Below are 25,807 nucleotides of genomic sequence, written 5' to 3' on the forward strand. Positions count from 1 at the left end.
AAAGAAAAGAAAAGAAAAGAAAAGAAAAGAAAAGAAAAGAAAAGAAAAAGAAAAGAGTGGAGCAAAGATGTTCTATCCAAAGGCAATAGAAAAGGAGTTTTAAACAGGTAAACAGGTCAGAGAATTCTGTACCCATGAGCCCTTCTTCAGAAACCCAGAGATGACTCAGAAAACTTTAGCAAAAAGATTAATGGTAGACATTTAAAACAACTAATTATGGACCTATGAATAAAACAAAGGGAGACGGGTAGAAGAATACGCCATTCATTCTGGCAAAGTCAAAATAATGCAACTTAGGGGCGCCTGGGTGGCGCAGTCGGTTAAGCGTCCGACTTCAGCCAGGTCACGATCTCGCGGTCCGTGAGTTCGAGCCCCGCGTGGGGCTCTGGGCTGGTGGCTCGGAGCCTGGAGCCTGTTTCCGATTCTGTGTCTCCCTCTCTCTCTGCCCCTCCCCCGTTCATGCTGTGTCTCTCTCTGTCCCAAAAATAAATAAACGTTTAAAAAAAAAAAAAAACAAATAATGCAACTTAAAAATTGGAAGAAGAGGGGCACCTGGGTGGCTCAGTCAGTTAAGCGGATGACTTCAGCTCAGGTCATGATCTCCTGGTCTGCAGGTTCAAGCCCCAGGTGGGGCTCTGCGCTGACAGCTCAGAGCCTGGAGCCTGCTTCAGATTCTGTCTCCCTCTCTCTCTGCCCCTCTCCTGTCTCTATCTCTGTCTCCATCTCTCAAAAACTAATAAACATTAAAAAAAAAAAAAAATTGGAAGGAGAGGGGCACCTGGGTGGCTCAGTCGGTTAAGTGTCCTGACTCTTAATTTCAGCTCAGATCATGATCTCAGAGTTTGTGGAATCCAGCCTGAAAGTGCAGAGCCTGTTTGGGATTCTCTCTCCCCTAATCTCTCTGCCCCTCCCTGCTTTCTCACTCACTCTCTCTCTCTGTCTCTCTCTCTCTCAAAATAAACAAAACTTTTTTTAAAAAATTGAAAGGAGAAGGGATCAGAAAGAGTAAAGAACAAACTCTGTTATACAGGCAGTAGGTGGGAGTTAAAGGATTTCACTGAAGATTGATAAACTTCTTAATAAAACATTAAGTAAAAAACAAGGAATTAGAGGCCTTTAAAAAATTATAAGGGTAATTAATAGAACAATTATAGAACAATTATAAGGGTAATTAATAGAGCCTTCCTAATCTTAAAAAGAAGTTTCAAAAAGAAAAAACTACATCATGAAAAGAAAGTAGAAGATATGCAAAGAGACATGGATTGAAAATACACAAACACATACTATTCCCAGTACAAGACAGATCAAGAAGACAAAACAAAATTCAAAAGAATAAATGGGGAGGCCGGGGAGGCCGGGGAGGCTCATCGGTTGAGTGTCTGACTCAGTTTTGGCTCAGGTCATGATCTCACACTTGGTGGGATCAAGCCCCACGTCGGGCTCCATGCTAGTAGTGTGGGCCTACCTGGGATTCTCTCTCTCCCCATCTCTCTGCCCCTCCTCCACTATCTCTCTCTCTCAAAATAAATAAACTTTTTTAAAAAAGAGTAAGCGCAGGGGCGCCTAGGTAGCTCAGTCAGTTGAGCGTCCAACTTCAGCTCAGGTCATGATCTCACAGTTTGTGAGTTCGAGCCCCACATCAGGGTCTGTGCTGACAGCTCAAAGCCTGGAGCCTGCTTCAGATTCTGTGTCTCCCTCTCTCTCTGCTTTTCCCCAACTCATGCTCTGTCTCTCCCTCTCCTTCAAAAATAAGTAAACATTAAAAAAAAATTTTTAATAAAAAAAAGAGTAAATGTAATCAAGAAAGCAGGCAGATCTCAGAGATAGTAACTTTACACTCTTTTTTAAAATTAATTTCACCTCTTTATTTATTTTTATTGTGTTATTTATTTTTGAGAGAGAGAGAGACAGAGTATGAGCAGGGAAGGGGCAGAGAGAGGGGGAGACACAGAATCCGAAGCAGGCTCCAGGCTCTGAGCTGTCAGCACAGAGCCCAATGCAGGGTTTGAACTCATGAACCACAAGATAATGACCTGAGCTGAAGTCAGATGCTTAACCCACTGAGCCACCCAGGTGGCCCTAAACTTTACACTCTTAATAGAGACTAAACCTACTGTTCAAGCACACATGAAAATTTCATGAAAATGATCACATTTAGATCACAAAGAAATAGTAAATTCCATAAAAGGAGAAAAATCAAATAATAGTCACTGATCAAAAGACAATAAAACTAAACATGATTTCTATAAAAATAATTTAAGCATTTTCCTTCAAAACCAATGCTACAAAACTTAGGAAGCTTCTGGTCTGTATGTCCTTTGAAGGTTCAGTAGAATGCCCCCCGTGAAGCCATGTTGGTCTGATGCATTTTTGTGGACTAGTTCTTTGGTAAGTTTCTCTATTCTTGTCTTCATAACTTGTTCTTAGGTAAGACAACTCAACACTATAAAGAATGCAGTTTATCCTAATTTATACGTTTAACACATGCCCAACAATTACAAAAAAGGTTCTTGTGGAAACAAGCAAGTTGATACTCAAGCTCATATGAAAACAAAGTTGTTAGAATACTCAGGGAAAAAAACATGGGAAAAGAAAAGCTACAAGGGACGGGGTGGGGTGGGGTGGGGGGGAGTGGAATCAGCCCTAACAGACGTTAAAATACACTACTATAAGCCATTCTAATTAAAAATAAGGAACTTCTATGGCAAAGGAATACATAATTACTTCAGTGGAGGGTCAGCAAGTTTTTTCTGTAAAGGGTCAAGGGTAAATATTTTAAACTTTGCAAGACTCACCATCTCTGTCACAACTACTCAACCCTTCTGTTGTAGCATAAAAGCAGCCATATACAATATGTAAATGAGTGACTGTGGCTGTGTTCCAAAACACTGTTATTTACAAAAACAAGGCTGAGTTAGGCCAGCAGGCAATAGTGTGCCAAATCCTGGCCTAACAGAATAGAATATCCAGAAATAGACCCAAGTACATAATGGACAGTTAGTATATGATAAAAGTGGCATCTCAAATCACTGGGGAACTTATTTTTTTATTCTTTATTTATTCTATACAGACATTTGGAACAAAGCCTGGACCCACCAACAGGCTTTACAGACAAGTTTCGTTAAACATTACATATTGCCTGTAATTTAGTCCCACAGATTAAACCACACATATTTTAAACATAAATAACCTTATCATTATATGCGCTGCTAAAGACAGCATGTTACGTATTACCAATCACTGGGGAAATGTTAAACCCCAATGATAAAGGGTTTTTTTTGTTTTGGGGGGTTTTTTTTGGCATTTCTGAGAGTTATTGAGAAATAATTAACAAACATCAATTTTAAGTTTAAGGCATACAGCAAGATGGTTTGATTTACATATATTGTAAAATGATTACCACAACAACTAACATCCATATACTTACAGTAAAAAGAAAAGAAAAAATGAAGGGGAAATTATTTTTTTCCTTGTGATGAGAACTCTTAAAATTTACTCTCTTAACAATATTCCTATATATTGTACAGCAGCGTTCACTACGGTTATCATGTTGCACATTACATCCCTACTGATGTTGGTTGGTACCTTTTGACCACCTTCCTCCAATTCTCCCACCACCCATATCCTGCCTTGGTAACCACAAGTCTGATGTCTTTCTCTGTTGAGTTTGGGGGCTTCTGTTTGTTTGCTTTTTAAGATTCTCATAGAAGGGAAATAATACAGTATTTATCTTTTCTCTGTCTGACTTAAGGTCTATTCAAGATATGTCACAAATGGTAGGATTTCCTCATTTTTTATAACGAGTAATATTCCATTGAATATATATAACACAATTTCTTTATGCATTCATCCATGAATGAACAATTAGGTCGGTTCCATGTCCTGGCTACTGTAAATAATGCTACTATGAACACGCGAGTGCAGATAATCTTTTCGAGTTTATGTTTTCCAAACCTTGTATTCCCAGATCTTTTTAACAAGAAGGGAGAACTTGTTAACCATTTGGAAAAAGATAATATTAGATCCATGCTTAACAAATTATACATGAATAGATTCCAAATAGATCAGAAATTTAAAGAGTGAGACCCTAAGTACTGGAAAAGACATTTGTGAATTTCTTTAAAATCTGGGTGCAGGGTAAGGTTATTTAATTAGCTAGGAGTCAAAATCCAAATGCAATAAAAGAAAAAATAGGAAAATCTCGCCAATAAAAATTTTTAACTTTTGCATAACAGTTTTTTTTGCTTCTTTCTTTCTTTCTTTCTTTCTCTCTTTCTTTCTTTCTTTCTTTTTCTTTCTTTTTTAAAGTTTATTTATTTGGGGGTGGGACAGAGAGAGAGGGAAAGAGAATCCCAAGCAGGCTCCACAATGTCAGAGCAGAGCCTGACATGGGGCTCAAACTCACCAACGGTGAGATCATGACCTGAGCCAAAATCAAGAGTCAGATGCTTAACGAACTGAGCCACTCAGGTGCCCCCTGCATAGCAATATTTTTCAAAAACACTATAAAATCAACAAGAGAATGAAAAGACTGGGAAAAAAATATCTGCACATATATGTCACAGGTGAAAGGACTTACATGCCTAAAAATTTCTTTTGGACTGAGGGGTAAAAAGTTACCAAACTCCTAATAGAAAATGGGGACAAGACATGAGCACTTTTTTAAAGAAACAAAAATGACCCTTAAATAAAAAAGATGTTCGGATTTGCTCATAATTATAAGAGATGCAAATCAAAGTTACACATTGCTCACCTAACGTTGGCAAATATTTAGAAGTATGACCACACATTCTGTCAGTGAAACAGTAAGGAAAGAGGCACTCTCCTATGTCTGGTGGGAAAGCAAATGTGTACAACCCTTGGGAGAATTTGGCAATATTTAACAAAATTACACCTATAGTTTACATTTTGTTTCAGCAATCCCACTTCTAGGAATTTTCCCTGAAGATACACTGTAATTAAATAACGTTATGAAAATAACACAAGGTTATTCATTGGAGCATTGTTTATAGTTTGAAAAAAAACCGGAAACAACCTACATGTTCACATATAAGATACCGGCTGAATAAACTATGGCACATCAACACAAAGGGAATATTATGCAACCTTTAGCAAGAATAAAGAAGGCCTGAGCAGACCAAAAAGAGTAATTTTCAAGATACATTTTTCAGTGAAAAAAGCAAAGTGAAAAAAGGTATCTATGTACCACCTTTTGTGGAAGAAATAAGCAGAAATAATAAACGTATGTGTACCTGTTCATTAGTGTGCTAAGAAACCCAGAAAGAATAAACCAGAAGAAACCAATGAAATTGGTTACCCAGTGGAAACAATGGAAAAATGAGAACAGGACAAAAACGATGACTATACCTTCTTGTGTTATTTTGATTCTTAGAACTAGGTAAGTTAAATGCTTTATATACTCAAATAAAAATACAATCATCAAGGACTGGGAGAGATGGAGTATCAGCAGAAAGAAATAAAACTAAATATATTTCAAATGAATAATATAATCACACTTAATGGTGGGGGAAAACTATATCAAGTGACTCTTGAACTCAGTAGTTAAGACTGACTATACAGCCACAAGCAAAAGACTTATTTTTTAATTACAAAGAAATATTCAGCATTGATGAGTACATTTATTTTCAGTGATGTAAGTGAGCAATCCTAAAACGACTTAATATATATTCTAGAATTGAGTAAATATATTGTGGAAGACTGAAGCCAAGTTTCTCACCATCAGAGAAGGGAATTATAAAAACAAAAGCATGACCTTACAAAAGGCTAGAATGAAATTATGAGATTAGACTAGATTTGGAGATATTGTGAACTCATGGATTTAATACACAGAAAAGGAGGGAATTTTTTTTTTTTTTTTTTTTTTTTACAGAGAAAGACAAAATTATATGTGTGTTACCTAACATGATTGGCTGAAAAGGCCTAGAAGCAATGACTAGAAGCAATCCCAGTAGCACTAAACACACCTACCACCAAGATTTAACTGCCATTCTTCACTAAAAGTCACCAACACTCCTTGGAGAATTGACTCAACCCAGCGCTGAGTATGGGAAAATATAAAATGAGCCTGGAACATTTTTGTTGCAGCAGAAAGTAAGAAGTGTTTAAAGAATTATGAGGACAGATCAAAAGGAGACAGGAGGCAAAGTGAAAGGGCATCTATCCACTAGCCAAACTTCGAACACTGACCATCAAAATAAATACCTTCTTGTGTTTATACCAACATTATAACTACTGAATAAATAGGAACCACAAATCTATACTAATACAGTAAATGAATAAGCTGACATTCTAATGAAATGAGGATATTTATACAGTTTCAAAATACCTCTTCACAAAATATTTAATTACAAAGGGAAAAAGGATAAGTTTATAGCGAAGAAAGTTGCTAGACACTACCTTACTTGGGTAATCAAGGTGATCACCATTAGTAGTGAGGCAAACCAAAATCCTACACCACCTGATAATCAGATGCAGTGAGAAGAACACAGCACCACTTTTGTGTTATTCCTTTCAAAGATATGTAACCTAAATCTATTCGTAAGGAAACAGACAAACCCAAACTGACAGACCTACTACAAAATAAATTATCTGTAATCCTCAAAAGTGTCAAGGTCAAGAAAAGTCCAGCAAAGACTGAGAAACTGTTCAAAATTGAAAGAAATTAAGTATGACAACTTCACGTCATTCTGAACTGGATATCTTTGCTATAAAATTAAAAAAACAAAACAAAAAAAGTTACTGAACCTTTGATGAAACTTAGAGACTGAAGACTCAATGGCAGTCGTGTATCAAAGTTGTTTTACTAATTTGATTCTCATATTAAAATTATGTAGGACCACCTCCTTTGTAAGAAATATACACTAAAACATTAGAGCATGACAAAACACTCATTCAGCTTTACTTTCAAATAGTTTGGAAAACAAAAAGTTCTTTGCATTGTACTTACAATTAAGCTTGAGACTGTCTCAAAATAAATAAAAAGCAATCTTTCAACAGTTGGTTTGCATTAATTAGTAACACTTCAAATTGTCAGATCATATCCATAGGAAACAAATGTGCTGAAATCTTTTGTGCTCTTTTTCACCACTACTGCCAAATGATCTTAGTAAACATCTCAAACTAGTACTGAGGACACTACAGGTTCAGGTCTTCCCCAAGCCATTCACTACTAAATCAGCAATGAGGGGTTCATCCATCTATCCCTTCCCTGTGAACTCTACCAGATCCCCTGGGGCAATGTTTCCTTTGGCAAAATCTTTTTCTTTGAAATTAATTAGGTAATAGTGTCTTCTGCTACCAGTACTGTAATCCTTAATTTTTCATTTCCTGTTGTCTTAAAGGTGGATGATTTAACATTTGCCTTTTACTCCAAATTAAACAACTAGGAAGCATCCTATAAGAAGAGATCTTACAGGGACTCCAGTAACTGATTCCTAGTTTTCTAAAGGAGGACAGGGTAGAAAGAACCTTCCTTCTATTAAGGTAAGGAGTATTTTTGTGCAATCTATCTACAAAAATTGGTAGTTGGTTCTTTGTATTACCATGCCATCGCATGGTATCTGATGCATGGCACATAGTAGGTAGTCAGTAAATATGGACAGGATTTACGAATGATTCTAAGATTTCTTAAGTATTTTCTGAATAACCTCATTCTAACTGAATGATCTCAATTTTGAACTCCATCACAGCACCCAGGCAATTCAGTAATTGGAAGGAACAGGCTGGCACAGTTGCTATGTGTTTGAAAATGTCTCTGGAGTTCTTTTCCTTGGCCAAGCATATCCAGTAGTATTATATCTTCTTTTAGTAGGCCATGCCTTAGCTGACTCAGCATATACTCAAATTGCTCAGAGAGGAGAGGTGCCATTTGCAAGGAGGCTTGTGAATTTAGAGTATACTACTGAACAGGCTTGTTAAACTTTTTCGAAATAAAAATGTTTAATCCTAGTCTGGGTACAACAAGATACAAATTCTTTGGAAAACAATTTAACAAAACATACATAGTATATCTCCTGAAAATATATCCTAAGGATTTCAAAATGAAAGTAAAGATTTATGTACAAAGATGGTGCTTAGGTTTTTTATAGTTAAAAATGAAGATTCTAAGCACCCAGAAAAATTACAAATCATGGGATGTTCATGAAATACATTTACATGGAAATTTCAAAGTATGCCATGAGAAATTTTTAATAATAGGAAAACATTTACACAATCATCCTGAATATATGTACAAGGCATATAAAGTAAAATAAACGTATGAAATTATATACACATATAAAAATTCTCAACTACATAAAACACACCCGTAGATTAAATACTAAGAAAAAATATGCCAAAATAGTAAAAATTATACTCCCTAAATTGAGGACTATTTCTCAATTTCCTTTCCATTCTTATCCCAACGTTCTACAATTTGCATGCATTACTTTTATAATCAGAAAAGAGTATTTTTAAAGCAAAGCAAAAATACAAGCTAGTCTTCAAAGCAAAATCAATTTTTACTCAAGATACTCTTTCAACTCACATGAACACTTGGATTCAAAGAATTCAGAGAACAAAGTTCAAAGCAGTTCTAGCTAGGACAGCAAATACCACTATACTATATAATCTGAACAAAACTTAAAGACAGCCATTCCTTCACATTCCAGTTTATTATGCCTATTTGGGAACTATTCTAGAAACGGGCATATTTACCATGCAATGAACAAGACACAACTCTTTTTCTCGTGGAACTTACATGCTGGTGGGGGAGAAAGACAACAGATACGAGGAAAAAAACAAACATGCAATATAATTTCAGGCAGTGCTAAGTGCTATGAATTAAAAATAAAGCAGAGTAAAGGAACAGAGTGAAAAGGGGGAAGTTATTTTAGATTGGATGGTCAGAGAAGGCCTCTAAAGAAGGGATATTTGATCACGTAAGCTACTCGCTTAATAACATAAATAGCATTCCTATTGCGTAATTGTCCCAAGATTTAGAAAACTCTATTTACAACATAAAAAACCAAATAATCATCCCTATGAAAATAGCTTCTATTTTTAAGAGGTAGTAAGGTATACTGAACTAGACAGACTAGGTTTAAACCCTTCACTTTGCCACTTAGCACGTGTGTGCCCTTAAGTGAGTCGTAAGCTCCATGTCTGTCTGTCTGTCTCCCTCTCTCTGAATCTCAATTTTCCCATGTATAAAAGAGACATACTAGTACCTGGTTTATAAAGTTGTTCAGGGGATTAAGAAAAATAATGTATGGGAAAGAGTCTAGTAATGTAACAGGCATAAGTATTCATTCACTGTGAGTTCCCTACACATTATGGTTCTTCCACCAAATGAATGCTATATATATATTCATTCAGTATATATATATATACTGAATGATTTTTCCTGAAGACTCATTATTGCAAGCATACCATTACTACAAACAGACACATATGTTTTTATCTTCCAATCATATCAGGGACTCCAAAGCCCAAATCACCTCTGACTAAATGCTTGTTAGACATTGGTGATATAAACGACACTGGCTTGACAAGGTTGTTATCATTTTTACTAATGTCACACATACCTTTTCTTTCTTCACTCGGTCATGAACTGCCTGTTTCCACTCTGTGTCCCTAACTCCCAAAGTTTAGGCTCTTCTCAGTCACCAGCTGTAATGATTGATTTCATATGTCAAAATGGCCATGCTATGGTAGCCAGTTGTTTGCTCAAGCACTAATCTAGATGATGCTGTGAAGGTATTTTGTGAATGTGATTTACATTTATAATTGAGATAATTTGAGCAACGCATATTACCTTCTATAATGAGATGGGCTTCATCCAATAAGTTGAAGGCCTTAACGCAAAGATTCTGTCTCAAGACTGCAACAGAGAAATCTTGCCTGGGTTTCCAGCCTGCTGGGCCTGCCCCACAAATGTCACAGTTGCCAGTCCCCACAATCACATGAGCCAAAGGTCTAAAATATCTATTTACCCACCTACGTACCTATCTACCTACTTATCCATCTATCTACTATTGGTTCTGCTTCTCTGAAGAAGCCTAATACACTAGCCAAAGTCAGAATTGGTCTCCCTGCTTCCTCTTTTTATTCTATCATCTACACAGCAGCCAAAGATCCTGTTAACATGTTAGTGAGATAAATTACTCCTCTGGTCAAAATTCTCTAATGGCTTCCCATCTCATACAGAATAAAAGCCCCAAACCCTGAAGTGCCCAATCTCCCCTCTTCTCCATAGCACTTATTGCTATCTAACATATTATGTGCTTTACTCATTTTCTTGCTTTCCCCACTAAAATTTAGGTTCCAAGACAAAGTGGCTTTTTGTCTATTTGATGCACTCCTGTATACCCATCCCCTACATGAATTCCTGGCACACAACAGGAACATCATAAATATTTGTTGCTTGAAGAAAATCAAGTGAGTGATTTTTAAAACAAACAAAAAAACAAAACAAACAAAAAAACCAAGAGTGATTTTTAATTTGGTCTTTGTGCTTTCCAGTTTTCTACACTGGGCATGTTATTTCTATTATATTCCAACACTGCTGAGAAGACAACAGTGCCCCTTATCCACAGTTTTGCTTTCTGTGGTTTGAGTCACCCGCAGTCAACTGCGGTGTGAAGGCAGATGATCCTCCTCTGACATACTATCAGAAGGTCAATGGTAGCCTAGCACTACGTCACAATGCTTACATCATTCACCTCACTTCATCTCATCAGGTAGGCATTCTACCATCTGATATCATCATAAGAAGGGTAAGTACAGTACAATAAGATATTCTGAGAGACCACATCCACATAACTTTTATTATAGTATATTGTTATAATTGTTCTATTTTATTATGAGTTTTTGTCACTAATCTCTTATTGTGCCTAATTTATAAATTAAACTTTATCATAGGTATATATGTATAGGAAAAAACCTAGCATACACAGGGTTTGATACTATCTGCAGTTTCACACATCCACTTGGGAGTCTTAGAAAGTATCCCCCAAAGATAATGGGGGAGACTACTGTAATGTAAATTAGAATAATCTTTTTTGTGGAAGTTTGGTCGAAAGTTTAAAACCCTAAGAAAGGTCATATCCTTTGACTCAGAATTTTTCCAATGAATAATATAACTTAAGAATTAAACACAAATAGACACTAAAATTTAGTGACGTTAATGCCCATCAACAAGAGACTGATTAAATTATTGTATGCCCAGTGAATGAAACTCAGTTATTAAAAATAGAGACCTAAGGGGTGCCTGGGTGGCTCAGTCGGTTAAGTGTCAGACTTTGGCTCAGGTGGTGATCTCACGATTCGTGAGTTTGAGCCCCATATCGGGCTCTCTGCTGTCAATGCAGAGCCAGCTTCAGATCCTCTGTCCCCCTCTCTCTCTGCCCCTCCCCCACTTGCATTTGTTCTCTCTCTCAAAAATAAACATTTAAAAAAAATTTTTAAATAGACACCCAAATATACTAATATGAGCCATACTGATAAAAATCAGGTTATAATTCAGTATATAAAGTACGGGCCTATACATAAATAAAGAAACAATAAATACATGTACATATATATATAACATATAATATATAATATATAATATATAACATATAACATATAATATATAATATATAACATATAACATATAACATATAATATATAATATATATAAAATTCCAGAAAGAAAGAGAGAGCCAAGAAGAAAAAACAAAGGTTGGACACAAAAATGAAGTGGGATTACGGTAAATGGTTCATTTTGTTTTCTCTTCTCTAAAATTTTTGCAAAAGTTGAATATAAATCAATAGAAATACATAAAAACAGCATTTTTACAAGCAACGTAACAAATGTCTGTTGCATGAGGCTTTAAGATATCATTTTTATTGAAACAAGTAAAAAGACATTTTCTAATGTGGTCTGAGTCTCATCTGCTCACTTCTCTATCCTCAAAAATATACTGTTAAACCTTATCACCAAGCACTCTGTTTTAGAAACCACAAATTAAATTATTAGATGTAGTTTTAATTTTCCCATAGCGGAGGCTCTCCTCCACAGGAAATATGATTTCTTTAGTGCTAGTACTACACATGAGGCATTGTGATATGACAACTTTCTCCAAAATATGAATTTACTTGCTGCTCTTCTGATGCTTCAAAGTCTTAGATCATCGAGTCACCCTCACTGTTTTCCGAAAATATGACATGGAAATGATGAGAAACAACCAACCAAAAATTTCAATTCATAGTAAGAATAGAGAAAAATCACTCTTCTAGAAAAATGTTAGAATGAAATCTTTCTGTTTGGCATTGGACTTTCAAAGCCTATCATCATTAACAAAATACTGAAACTAGCATTCATATGTAAAGGATGGCATGATATAGCACAAGGACCACAGAGGTTGATAACCGATGATGACACTTAGGGAAGGAAAAAACAACAAAAGCTTGAAAGAGACTTCTGTGAGTGAGCATCATGGGATACAAGGACGTGAAACATGAGCATATGATTTCAAATCAATGGGAAAAAGCGAGATCAGTAAACTGCATATGGAAAACAGACTGGCCATTTAGAAAGAATGTGGATCCCTAGTTTACAGCATATACCAAAATAAATTACACAGAAACTCAAAGATTTAAATGTAGAACAGAAAGCCATAAATCACTGGAGGAACAGTAAAGGACAGGAATAAGTATGACTACATAAAAAGGAAAACTTCCTTTCGAAATTTTCTTCAAAGCAAAAAGCATTATGAACAAAACTGACAGGCAAATGTCAAACTAGGGAAAATATGCAATAAATGAGTTACTCTAACACATAAAAAGAATACAAATCAGATTTTTAAAAAATAAAACCATCAATAGAAAAAATGGAGGAAAGGTATGAAGAGACAACTCACAAAACAAGAAACAGAGATGTCCAATAAATAAATATGCATTTACATATATTCCATCTCACTAACAAGCAAATAAATGTACCTTACTACAACGTATTAACATATTAATCCATCAAAATAGCGAAGAAATACAAAATTAAAATATCCAATGTCATCTAGGGCATCTGAAAAGGGAATCTTTCTTCTCATCCACTCCTATTAGGAGTATAATTTGACCCAGCCTCTCAAAAGTACAATTTAGCCACCTAAAGTATTTTCAAGTGTACACTCTTATCTAGGAGATTATTACAAAAATATACAAAAACTTAGCTACAATGAGGTTCTATTCAACATTACTTCAAATGTCTTAAAAACTGGAGGCAGTCTTGATGCAGATAGGACAGACTTTTCAAACCAATAATATTAAATAGAATATTATGCAGGGATTTAATTTTTTAATTTTTTAAGTTTATTTTGAGATAGAGCAGGTGAGGGGCAGAGAAAGGGGGGGGGGGGGGAGAGAGAGAGAGAGAGACAGACAGACAGACAGACAGACTCCCAAGCAGGCTCCACACTGTCAGCACAGAGCCTGACATGGCGCTTGAATCCATGAACCGTGAGATGATGACCTGAGCAAAAGTGAAGAGTCAAGAAACTTAACCGGGTGAGCCACCCAGGAGCCCTTTATGCAGTGATTTTAAATGACGACAGAAGGGCGCCTGGGTGGCGCAGTCGGTTAAGCGTCCGACTTCAGCCAGGTCACGATCTCACGGTCCGTGAGTTCGAGCCCCGCGTCGGGCCCTGGGCTGATGGCTCAGAGCCTGGAGCCTGTTTCCGATTCTGTGTCTCCCTCTCTCTCTGCCCCTCCCCCGTTCATGCTCTGTCTCTCTCTGTCCCAAAAATAAATAAACATTGAAAAATAAAATAAAATAAATGACGACAGAAAGTTCATGTTACTATTTGCCACTTTCTATTACTGGTTTAATTTTAAACAATAATAAGTTATTTTAAATAAAAATTTAAAAGTAAAGCTTAAACATTTTTGTGATGATATCCATAGCTTATGGCAATGACTGGACTATAAAATGGTCCAACCTTCATTAAAACAATTTAGCCATATGGGGCACCTGGGTGGCTCAGTCGGTTAAGCGTCTGACTTTGGCACAGGACATGATCTCACAGTTCGTGGGTTTGAGCCCCACGTCGGGTTCTGTGCTGAGAGCTCAGAGTCTGGAGCCTGCTTCGGATTCTGCGCATCCCTTTCTCTCTGCCCCTCCCCTGCTTGTTTTCTTTCTCTCTTTCTCTCTGCCTCTCTCTCTCTCAAAAATGAATAAACATTAAAAAAATTTTTTTAATTAAAAAAAAAGTTTAGCCATACCTTTCAAAATAAAGCACTGCCTACTTTGTGATAAACCAGTTAAGTTTTCTGCACTTTGCTATACATGTGTTCTAACTCAAAAAAGAATAAAAAAACTATACTCTCCTTTCTCCCCAACCCTACCAAATCTGTGAATGATAAAAGTACCACTGGTGAAAAAGTTATTTAGACTTTATAAATCTGGGGACATGTCTGTAATACAATGTTAAGTAAATAAAGGAAGTTAACGAAGATGCAGTGTGAGCCCATTTTCCCTAAATCCCTTAAATATAGTGCTACATATCCTCAGATGAATGACAACAACAACAACAACAACAAATACACAGTGGCAGACAACAAACTGTAAACATCTGGATGTGGCATTTGGGGGATATTGGAAGGGAGATAGTATTAAACTTTTCTATATATAGATAATTGAATTAACAATAAAACACTGATATTCTTTGGTCAAGCAATTGTATTTCTAGGAGTTCCTTCTATAGACATAATCACGTAAGTCTAAGATATATGTTCAATAAAATTAGTAAAGGGTTATGATACAAAAAAACTGAAGTCTAAAGTTCCTTGAGTAGGGAATTGGCCAAATTTTGTTTTCAATGATAAATGATATGATGGAACATTATTGCAGCTATAAAAAAGAAGATGTTATATGGTTTTATATACTGATAGGGAAGAATGCTCAACATATATTATTAATTGAAAAAGTTACTAATTGGGGCCCCTCGGTAGTTCAGTCAGTTCAGGGACTGACTCTTGGTTTCGTCCCAGGTCATGATCTCATGGTTCATGGAATTGATCTCCACGTCAGACTCCACACTGACGGTGCAAAGCCTACTTGGGATTGTCTCTCTCCTCTCTCTCTGTTCCCCTCTCTCTCTCTCTCTCTCTATCAAAATACATAAATAAACATTTTAACAAGTTCTTAATTGAAAAACAGTACGTATAGTATGGTTCCATTTGTATTTTTTTTAAGCTCCTGTCTAAAAGGATACTGGGAAACAGATAAGTGATCCTTTGGGAAGTGAGATCTGGGGTCAAAGGAAATTTTATACGTCTTTTATAACTTTCAGTACCAATCCTATTATTTTCAAGTCTATGAACCATTTTTCTAATTTTTTAGATGCTGATATGAAACAGTGATTTGTCAAACCCTTTTTTTATCTCTTAGACCATCTTAGATTTGCTTTAAAATGCCCCAGAAAAAGATAAAGTTGGAGAAGAAAGTTGAACCAAGAATAGCATGATTTTGAAAATTGTTCAAGGGTTGAATTGAATAGTTCTCTTTATTGTTCTGTATGTTTGGGAATTCCCACAGCCAAAATCTTCCATAAAATCTTACTAAGAGCCCTGCTATATAATACAGATAAATCCAGAGCTATTCTGGGTGAGGCACAAGTAGGAGGAAGCACTGTGCTAGGCCCTCCTTTATCCCTCTAGTGACTCCAAAGTCAAACTCTGGGCTTCCATGGGACACTTAAAACACCACTCTTATAATCATTATCATCACCATAATAACAGCCTGCACAACCTGATGGTTCCTCCTTGCCTAACAGGCAGAAGGAAGACCCTAAAACAGCAACAAATGTTCTCTCTGGGTGGTGAGTTTACCAATGGATTTTTTTTTTTAATAAGAGTATTTTGTAAATTTTCTTATAAAGAGAAATAAGGTGTTTTTTTTTAACGTTCATAAAATATAAAAGACTCTTCCGTTAAATAATCCAAAAGGTTACTCAAAACCTTCACAGTGGCCTCAGAGTGCAACAAGATAATCAACAAGAAATGACAAAACCCCCAATGCTCATTAGAAACGAGACAGTGAGTTGGAACAGCCATGTCTGACCTAAGGAAACAGTCCTGAACAAAAGGAGAACACCTGACAGAAGGGGCCATATCATGTGCCTTTATCTTATTCTTACTTGCCCCGGAATGGAATCTAAGTCTTATAAGACTGGAATTCGCTCTTCTTGAATAGGGAACCAGGAAGAAGCAATGAAAGATAGGGATTTCCATCCCCTCAACAACAAGCAATCACTAAGAGGTAGCTTCCTCTACTTCACAAAATCCTGTACATAGATACATCTCCACTTTTAAGGATGAGGAAACTGAGATTCAGCTAATTTAAGTCACTTGCCTAGTGTCACAGAGCTACTGAGTAGCAGGCAGAAGACTAGAACTGAGGTTTGTCTGCTCCAGAGCCAGGATTCTTCCTACCAAGCTACAGCTCATATCTAAAAAATATCCTCTTTTGCTGGCAGCTGTAAGTTCCACCTGCAGTGTTCTTAACCCACTGTGCCTCACTATCCATACTTAAAGAAAAGAAACAAGAAAGGTAGCTGTCAAGAAGTTGTACTGATTGTCCAGCACTACCCACACTAGAGCTTGGAAGGAGGCACTGCAACTTGATTCACATGATCCCTGCTGTCGATCCAAATCATCAGTCCTACCCTTGAGGAAGGCTTAGCACTAACACTCTCCCCAGCTGACAGCTCACAAATGGCATTCCCAAGAAAATCTGTCCGTCCACTACATGGAACCACTACATTCTAGGTGTGTTAGCTTTCAACTTTTGATACTGGAAATAAAGAATTTGTTCTCAAACAAATGGCAGTTGCCAAGTTAATATCACTACAGAATGGTGACTAGAGCACTGGCTTTGCAGCTATCCAGACCTACATTCATAGCCCAGTTCTGTCACTTAAATAAATGTGCAACCTTAAGCAAGTCAGTTCAGTTCAATAACTGCATATACCAAAAAGCCACCACAGAGAACTTGTGCATAAGGATTACATGAAACAACCTAGTGCCTAGAGCCTGACACATAAAAAGGAGGTGGAAAATAAATGATACACACTGTTATTAACACTAGTATTATTACTCCTGTGCCCCATTAGTCTTGGAATCTTAGCAAATACTCTACACGGTCTGAACACTTGATTATCTGATGTAACGATCAACTGGTTCACTCTGGATACCTGAACCAACTGAGATATTGATTCAGTTCAGCTTGTTCACAGACATCCAGATATTCCAGTCCAACTGTTCTTTAAAAAAAATGCTGAGGGGCGCCTGGGTGGTGCAGTCGGTTAAGCGTCCGACTTCAGCCAGGTCATGATCTCGCGGTCCGGGAGTTCGAGCCCCGCGTCAGGCTCTGGGCTGATGGCTCAGAGCCTGGAGCCTGTTTCCGATTCTGTGTCTCCCTCTCTCTCTGCCCCTCCCCCGTTCATGCTCTGTCTCTCTCTGTCCCAAAAATAAATAAAAACGTTGAAAAACAAAATGCTGAGAGTTAGTCCTAGTTTAAACCAGTTCACTTTTTTTTTTTTTTTTTTTTTTGGTAAATTTAAATTTTTTTTTTACTCCCCCTTTCGGGCCCCCCCCCCCCCCCCCCTCTCTCTCGGACTTTATTTGTAGTTCAGTCTGGATTTTCATTCATGGGTCTGCTTACTACAGGGTACCCCATGAGAATAGGGAACAAGTCTGTATTCATCTTTATGTGTCCAGCAGCAGTATAGGCCAAGGCACATAGCAAATGCTCAGTAAATATTCTCACAGAAAAGCCATTCAGAAACCTCACTAGCTTTAAGATTCAGGAGGGCTCATTCTGGCAATAGAAATGCAATTTTTTTCACCTGCAGATATCTGGCAGGTTTTCCCTTTCTGATTTTCAAATAAATAATGACGAAACAAGCCACACACCAGATAGCTCACTAGTAAAGTTTTCACAAACAAAACTAAGATGGGAAACTCTAGAAATGGTAGCATTCAAGCACCGAGGAAAGAAAAACAACTTTGAATCAGGCAAATCTGGGGTTCAAATGCCAACTCCACCATCTCACAGCTATGTAGTATTAACTTAGGTCCAGTCACCCATAACACCTCTGAAACTCAGTTTTCCACATCTGAAAAATGGGGATAAGTACACCTACCTCACCAGGTTATCACGAAGTTAATATATGTGAAGCACCAAGTACAGTTGATGGTAAATGATCTTTATTTTTTAAACAGCTTATTGAGGTAAATGGGTGATTTTCACTTTTTCAGTCTTTGCTATCCCTTTTCTCACAAATGGCAGAAACCAGAGGGACTGTATAATGCCAAAGATAACTACTATCTTTATTTCTGCTTTTCAAAAGGTATGCTAATTCAGCCACACAGTCTAATTGGCTAAAGATCCATCTGGCAATGGGTCTGGTGTGGTAATTTTAAGGGGGACCCTGTCATGCAGCTCCAGAGCCTAGTCAACTAGGCTCTTCAGATAACCTGTTTCTTCCCTTCTGAGGCCTTCTTAAAATGGGTGAGCTGAGAGATGTGCCAAGTCAAGCGAGAGTCATCTTTGTGATAAACCAAAGATGTAGCATATAAGCCAAAAGGCATTCTTTGAAAACCCAAACCCAAATTAAGTCAACTAAATTGTAGCACTGTTTGGAGACTGTAGGTAGAGAGCAGGAACACAGGTGTTAAAAAGTAATAGGTAAAACCAGTGACTAGACAGGAAAGAAATCTTCCATGTTCATGGATACACGCTTACTTTCCATTCACAAACAGAAGACAGTAATTATTTGCAAATTCCAATCAGCTGAGTATGTATTTCACTTTACTGTGCTGCAGATTCTCAATTATATACTTAAGAAAATAAAAACCTAAATAAACAAAATTCCCTATACATCTCTAAAGACAATATTTGCTCCATTCACATTTCAGTGAATATCATTCAATACTTCACCTTATTTCAAGATCCAGTCAAGGCAAGTTTACATTTTTTTCTCTTAAAGGATTTTCACTGGGAGAGATAAGTCAAAGAACTTTGAACACATTAGTGTTTCCATTTTCAACAAGGTAAGAACCAGTATTTCCTCCTACTCACCCCACCTCCAGAGATCTCAAAATAATGTTACTAAAGTATATTGAATAATGCTTCCCATTGGTCAATTACTTTTAACCGAATTCAATAAAAAGAATTTGCGCTTCAATCTGCACAACAATTCTTCCCCTACTTATATTTCTGGAAAAAAACTCAATCACTCCACCGAAAATTAACTTTAACATTCAAGTAAGCATTTTCAGAAAAACAGAGACACTGTTACTACAAGGCAAATATCCATTATTTAGCACCAAGGAGAGTACATGCGACAATGTCTGCTATTTCAAGAACATTTTTGTTAAAGCTACATTGCATGCAGGGAAGCTGCTTTTCCAAAGGTAAATGCACACCACGCTGGAGCCTCACTGAAACATCCGATCCCTGGACCCTGAAGAGTTGTATTGCCTTTTTATGCACACTCCTATAACAACTGGATCTTACACTGAACTTACTCTCTAGTTAATTGTGTTAATGAGGTTCCAGTAGAGTTTTCTAAAGAAAGCAATCTGAATCAATAACCACACTAATGCTACTCAGAATGTTTGCTAGTAAGTAAATAAAATACACAATCCCAATGTGAAAGAAGTTCTCCTCCCTCCCTGCTTCCCCGCTCCATTTAGAGACTGTAAACATGAATAGAAAGATAACCTTGAGAGCAGTAAAGTCATCCATGCCATCGATAATATCCCTCTAACTCATTTCCTGATTTTACAGTGTTTTCCTAAAACAGGGCAGTCTCCACAGGATACCAGGAATTTCAAAATGCTTTTTAAAGATACAATAAACTGTGTGGAATATGCAGTGATGAAAACTAAATATTGCTACTGAAACCATACTTAATTAAATACACGTTTCCTCTAAACAGAGTTTCCCCAATAAAGCCACAACGTTTTCTGCCTTGGCTCCCTAAGATTCCATCCCAACGAGTGCAAGAGTACAATCCGGCCACACTGCTGCTGACAGTTTTTTTCCTGAGCAACCCTCCCCACCCCCAAAAAAGTTTTACTTTTATCTGTGGAATTCTCTGCCAGCCTCGGCCTGGAAACCTGGGTGGACCCTGAGGACAGGTGTCAGATCTGGCCTTTGGGAGGTGGCCCAAACCGACAGTTATTGGCAGCATAAAGCTGTGACCTTCAATGAACTTCAATTTGAGGTTTTATACAATTAGGGATTCCCTCCCCACTCCTTTTTTGAAGGAGGGAGTGAAAGCATGCCAAAAGATGAGTTTCAAAATAGAAAAATCAGCACTTGAATTATGAAACCCTCCCAACTCAACAAAGAACTGTTAAAAGTAGCCAAATGGAAATTATTAGGGTTTTGTGGGCACATGCACAACTATTAAACATAAGAATCAGAACTTCAAGGTAGGGAGGAGGGGAGAATAAAAAGCAGGAGCAGAAAAAGAGGAGTAGAACAGGGCCCAGCCAAAGACCCATTTTCTCAGAAGGGCCCCTCTTGGTACTAAACTCCTTCATGGGGGGCACCCAGGCTGGAGAAAAGCAGAGGGTTACACAGAACATTTAGCAGACTTAACATTGGATTAAACACACTACTGCAAGTTTCAACAAATGTTCATGGCATACGTAAAAAACACATTTACAACAAGAAAGAAGAGAGGCACCTGGAGACATCTGACACTGGGCATGCTCTGCAGGCAACTCAGTGCGCACATGCTCTCTACCAGGTTGGCGCAGCCTAGCCACAAAGACCTTGGCACAGAACACTGCAGGATGACAAAAAGGAAGGAAGAGAAGAAGCAGTTAGAGGCCGCAACAAATCACTCCTTCACACAGGCAACTTGAATGTTAGTCGGGCAGGGGATGCACCCGTGGCAGTTTGGAGGTCAGGGGTGGTGGTCCTAGACAACTTACTGAAACCCTGGGAGAGGGCCCACTTTCTGTCCTACAGAAAGGAGGTTTCTGCTGCCAACCGCGAATTCCTCAGGACACAGTGAACAGAATCAAGAGGGAGAGAGAGAATGTTTAAATGGAAACCCACTAGAGGGAACTGTGAAAGTTGAGTGCACAAGATTAGGGGTGAGATTGTGACTATAACTTCATAAAAGTGACGGTTTCTAGTCTGCGTCATAGAATTATAACTCCCATCATTACCATCACTTACTATGTGCCTGGGACTTTAAACGTGTTTTCTAATTCCCACACCACAGTAAAGAAACTGAGGCTCAGAGGTTAAATCATTTGCACAAGGACACACAGCAAAGGAGTGGAAAGCCAGAATTTCAAATCTTCGTTTGTCTGCTATTAAACCCACATGAATTCTACAAGACTATGATGCTTCTATTGTAAAACCACCTGAATTTTTATCATGTAGATACAGTTTTGCACTTCCCTAAATAAAAATCACAGGACATCTACAGACATAAGGCAAAAGGAATAAGAAAGATGAGTGATAGATTGATAGACACAGGCAATAAAAGAGCTGATTAAAAACACATCTGATTTTCAGTGACACCCACACCTCTGCCCTCCAAAGAAAAAACTTTGGAATATGATGATATTGATTTTAGACTTTGTTTACAAAGTTCATTTGACACAAGTAAGAATTTAAAGGTTTGTTTCATTTACCCATTCCCATTCTCTTTCAAAAACTTGCTGGTTTTAAAGGAATTAAGAAAAAAGGGAAATATAAAAATGAATATAGGCATTGTGGCTAGTATTTTTAAGCCATTAGATTATATACTGTACTCAATAAGTACTTTTTTGGCAGATCTAAGGTCAATGAATTCACTGTGGAAAAACAACAACCATGCAAAAAAAAAAATTTTTTTTTTAACTGAAGGTGGGTGTTTGGATTCAACCAAAATACTCCAGAAGTCTTAGACTCAACATCATAAACTTGTTTACCCTAGCTATAATTAGGATGGTCAGACATCCTCATTTTCCTTGGACAGTCCAGGTTTACACTTGTTGTCCCAGAATAACTTTCATTCTCAGAAGTGTTCTGGTTTGGGAGACAAATTCTGTGGTCACCCCAATTATATTATAAACAAAGTCAGCTATGCTTGAAACCAAATAAACCTGGGCTCCTATCCAGCATCTGCCACTTACTAGCTACATCTCACCTACAATTTAGCTAGAGTATTGAGATTATTTAGAAAAGGCATTTAAAGAATACAACACCAGAGGAACCAAACAGAATAAAAACTTGAGCAGCTTTTTGGTAACAACAAAAATGCCATACATTTCCAACATGTGCCTCAACTCCAAAGTTTACCAGAGACAATACAGAAATCTATCACTGATACTCCAGGCACACATTTTGCTACCCCAACCCTTTTGCAGAGTGCCACAAAAGATGCTGAATAAATATCTGTATAATAAAAATAGCTGCCATTTATCAAGTCCTTCTCATACACTAAACAGCTGACATAGTAAACCCTTACAGGAGTTTTACTCTTTTAAGGGAGGTATTATTCCATTTCACAGATGAGGAATCTGAGGATCAGCAAAGGAGCACTTAATTTACTGAAATAGCAACTTGTTCAAGGTACAAGAAAACAAGGGCTATGGGGCGTCTGGATGGCTCAGTCGGTTAAGCCTCGGACTTTGGCTCAGGTGGTGATATCAAGGTTCATGAATTCGAGCCCCACGTCAGGCTCGGTGCTGACAGCTCAGAGCCTGGGGCCTGCTTCTCTCTCTGCCCCTCCCCTGCTCGCTCGCTTGCTCGCTCGCTCGCTGGCTCTCTCTCTCTCAAAAATAAACATTAAAAAAAAAAAGCTAACACAAGAAAACAAGGGCTAACTGGTGGCAAAATTAGGACTAGAAGTTAATCCTGCCTGACTCTAAGCAAACTCATTTTCCTTCCACTAAAACTATTCAGAGATATCTAGTAAATGCTTATTAAAAGAATACTTACATCAGCATGCATCAGAAGTAGATGGGCAGAGAAAAGACCCAGAGAAAAGAGAAAAGACACAATACATTTGTACACACTGCTTACATCAATTATTTAAATTAAATAAACTCAATATCCCCATAGTTCAATTTAAGTTTCTTTTTTGGAATCTTTAACCAAATCACAGAATCACTTAGATCTGAGTATACAGTTTAAGGTTACACCTGGACTCAGCAATTGATACCAAATTAACACCAAAGCTCACCAGCAAACCAATTTTCATTTATTCCACAAAAAATAGGTTCCAGAGCTCGCAAGGTTTAATATGTATTTGACTCAAAGAATAAAACTATGAAGGCCTAAGAATACTATACCCTGATCAGATTCTGCTAATGTCTTGGGATCCAAAACTTAAAAAAGGTGTGGGGGGGGGGGGGAGGGTGGAGAGGAGACACATTTTCACATTTAATAAACCAAAGAATCACAAAGAACTGGAAGACAATTTAGTCCATACTTCCACCCCTAATTTTAGAAGAAACTAAAGCCCAAAAAGAAAAATAATGATCTTCCCAAGGTTAGGAAACTGTCAAATGACCTAATACTTAAAAATATATGGAAAACAATATAAAGAAAATTTCCTGAGAACTTAACTTCAAAATATTAACCATTTAGTACTGTTTTTAAAAGTTTGATATTGAAATTGTACATTCAGGGAAATATAAGGACACTTTCAAGAGCTAATTTCCAAGAATTTACCTTTATAACATCAATGAAGGACATTGTGGGATACAGAGAGTAATGCCAGTATTTATTAAAGGTATTAGAACTGCTTTATTTTCACTCTTAATTACCTTGAAGCTAAGAGACCAACCACAGTGCTGAAAAAGTCTTTACTCAACAGAAAATGCCACTCTAGGGGCGCCTGGGTGGCGCAGTCGGTTAAGCGTCCGACTTCAGCCAGGTCACGATCTCGCGGTCCGTGAGTTCGAGCCCCGCGTCGGGCTCTGGGCTGATGGCTCGGAGCCTGGAGCATGTTTCCGATTCTGTGTCTCCCTCTCTCTCTGCCCCTCCCCCGTTCATGCTCTGTCTCTCTCTGTCCCAAAAATAAATAAAAAAACGTTGAAAAAAAAAGAAAATGCCACTCTAGAAAATACACCCATTTTTAATAAGGATGTACCTGCTACTGTAAACAAGGTTCCTCTTAAGTGTAGTGACCAAAAAGACACTGACGTAATTTGAAAACAATGGATAAAACTAAAAGTTCCACATTTATCAACCTAAGAGCATTAAAATGCAGCTAGGACCACAGGAGTAATTCATTCTTGAAGATTCCAATCTCAAATTTAGGGACGTGGATAGAAACCTATGTTGACTATTATGGAATAACTATTATCTATCATTCTTCAACAGAATAAAGATTTCTTCCTGTGAGCTATATTCAAAATGTATAGACTATTGTCTTTTTTTTTTAAGATTACTGGTTTCTCTATAAACTTAAGGAACACTATCTGATTATTAAAATATATCTCAAGAAGTTACCCTAACACTGTGGGTATTTACCGATTTTAACAAATGCTTATTGACCTACTTATTAAGCCAACAACAATACAAACTAAGCCTCTTTCCTCTTGAGACTTTAGCCTCAAGCTCAAGAGAAACCCACTGGGTCACAAAGGGAACACTTAACAGAGGCTTTTTAGGGGTAGAAAACCCCCAAGAAATGTTTGCTCTAATTTCACATTTAGCTATTTGCAATGACTAGTATACTAATTTAGGATTATCCATAAAGAATAAGAAATGATTCACGAAGTGTTCTAATATTAACAGCAAATACTCAATTAGATTGATTATATTTGCAGTTCTATAGCCAAAGAAAATAGCAGTAGTCAAGGGAACAGAGAATGTTTATTAATTTTGTCATATCCACTGTATAATCAAAAACCAAAATCAAGGGCGCCTGGGTGGCTCAATCGGTTAAGCGTCCAACTTCGGCTCAAGTCATGATCTTACAGTTCGTGAGTTCAAGCCCCGCAATGGGCTCTGTGCTGACAGCTCTGAGCCTGGAGCCTGCTTCAGACTCTGTGTCTCCCTCTCTCTCTCTCTGCCCCTCCCCCTTCACATGCACGCGCACACACTCTCTCTCTCTCTCAAAAATAAATAATCATCAAAAAATTTTTTTTAAAAATCAGGGCCATCGTGGTGAGAAATACTGTAAGTAAAGACAAGAAGAATAACAGCTTTTGGCATTTTTCAAAAGCAAAAAGTTATTAAAAGAGGTAGGAGAGAAATGTCCTAGTCTCTCTTCCTATTGCCATAGGAACCACAAATCAAAAGGAAAAAGTAGCTGCAGGCACCTTGTCTTCTAATTGGCTGGCTTGAAGGAGAACTCACAAAAGCTAACTTTGGTCTGTTTCTAGATGGGATTGTTTTGAATATCCTGCCCTGATTCCTTCTCAAAGAGGCAATTCTTTTAAAAGCTACCCAAAGAGGTATTTTATGTCAATGGTCTCTCTAATGTCACTCTGATTCAGAAGTATGCCTTATTTTCTACATTTTTATAAGTATATATTTAGGGGTTTTCTATAATTTTTTTTCTTTAAACCACCTCCCACAGAATCATTACCAGCCTCATCTAACTCCTATCATCATGCTTGGGATAACCAATAGAGTAGCTTAAATACTATTTCGTTCAACAAACAACTTATATCTGCAGACAGAAAAGCAATTAAGAAATTCTCTCTTGTCCGGGAGTTCAAAGGAGGGAATTTTGAGAATGTGCAGTGTAACTAAAACACACACACACACACACACACACACACACACACACACACACACACA

The 25,807-nt window shown here is 37.4% G+C and overlaps 1 protein-coding gene across 8 annotated transcripts in view; it reads right to left on the reverse strand.

The window, feature by feature from the left end:
- The window catches only part of FBXW11 (F-box and WD repeat domain containing 11), a 122,414-nt gene that overhangs the window by 63,738 nt on the left and 32,869 nt on the right, over positions 1-25,807 (reverse strand). For 3 of the 8 annotated variants that reach the window (XM_040444905.1, XM_040444887.1, XM_040444895.1), the window contains exon 2: positions 20,736-20,837. The exons of the other annotated variants lie outside the window; for them this stretch is intronic. In XM_040444905.1, coding sequence (XP_040300839.1) covers positions 20,736-20,837 — 102 coding nt within the window. The remainder of the gene's footprint in view (positions 1-20,735; positions 20,838-25,807) is intronic. 8 annotated transcript variants of the gene reach the window in all.

The sequence above is a fragment of the Herpailurus yagouaroundi genome, unplaced genomic scaffold, assembly GCF_014898765.1.
Source record: "Herpailurus yagouaroundi ecotype Mexico unplaced genomic scaffold, PumYag 29, whole genome shotgun sequence".
Classification (NCBI taxonomy): Eukaryota; Metazoa; Chordata; class Mammalia; order Carnivora; family Felidae; genus Herpailurus; species Herpailurus yagouaroundi.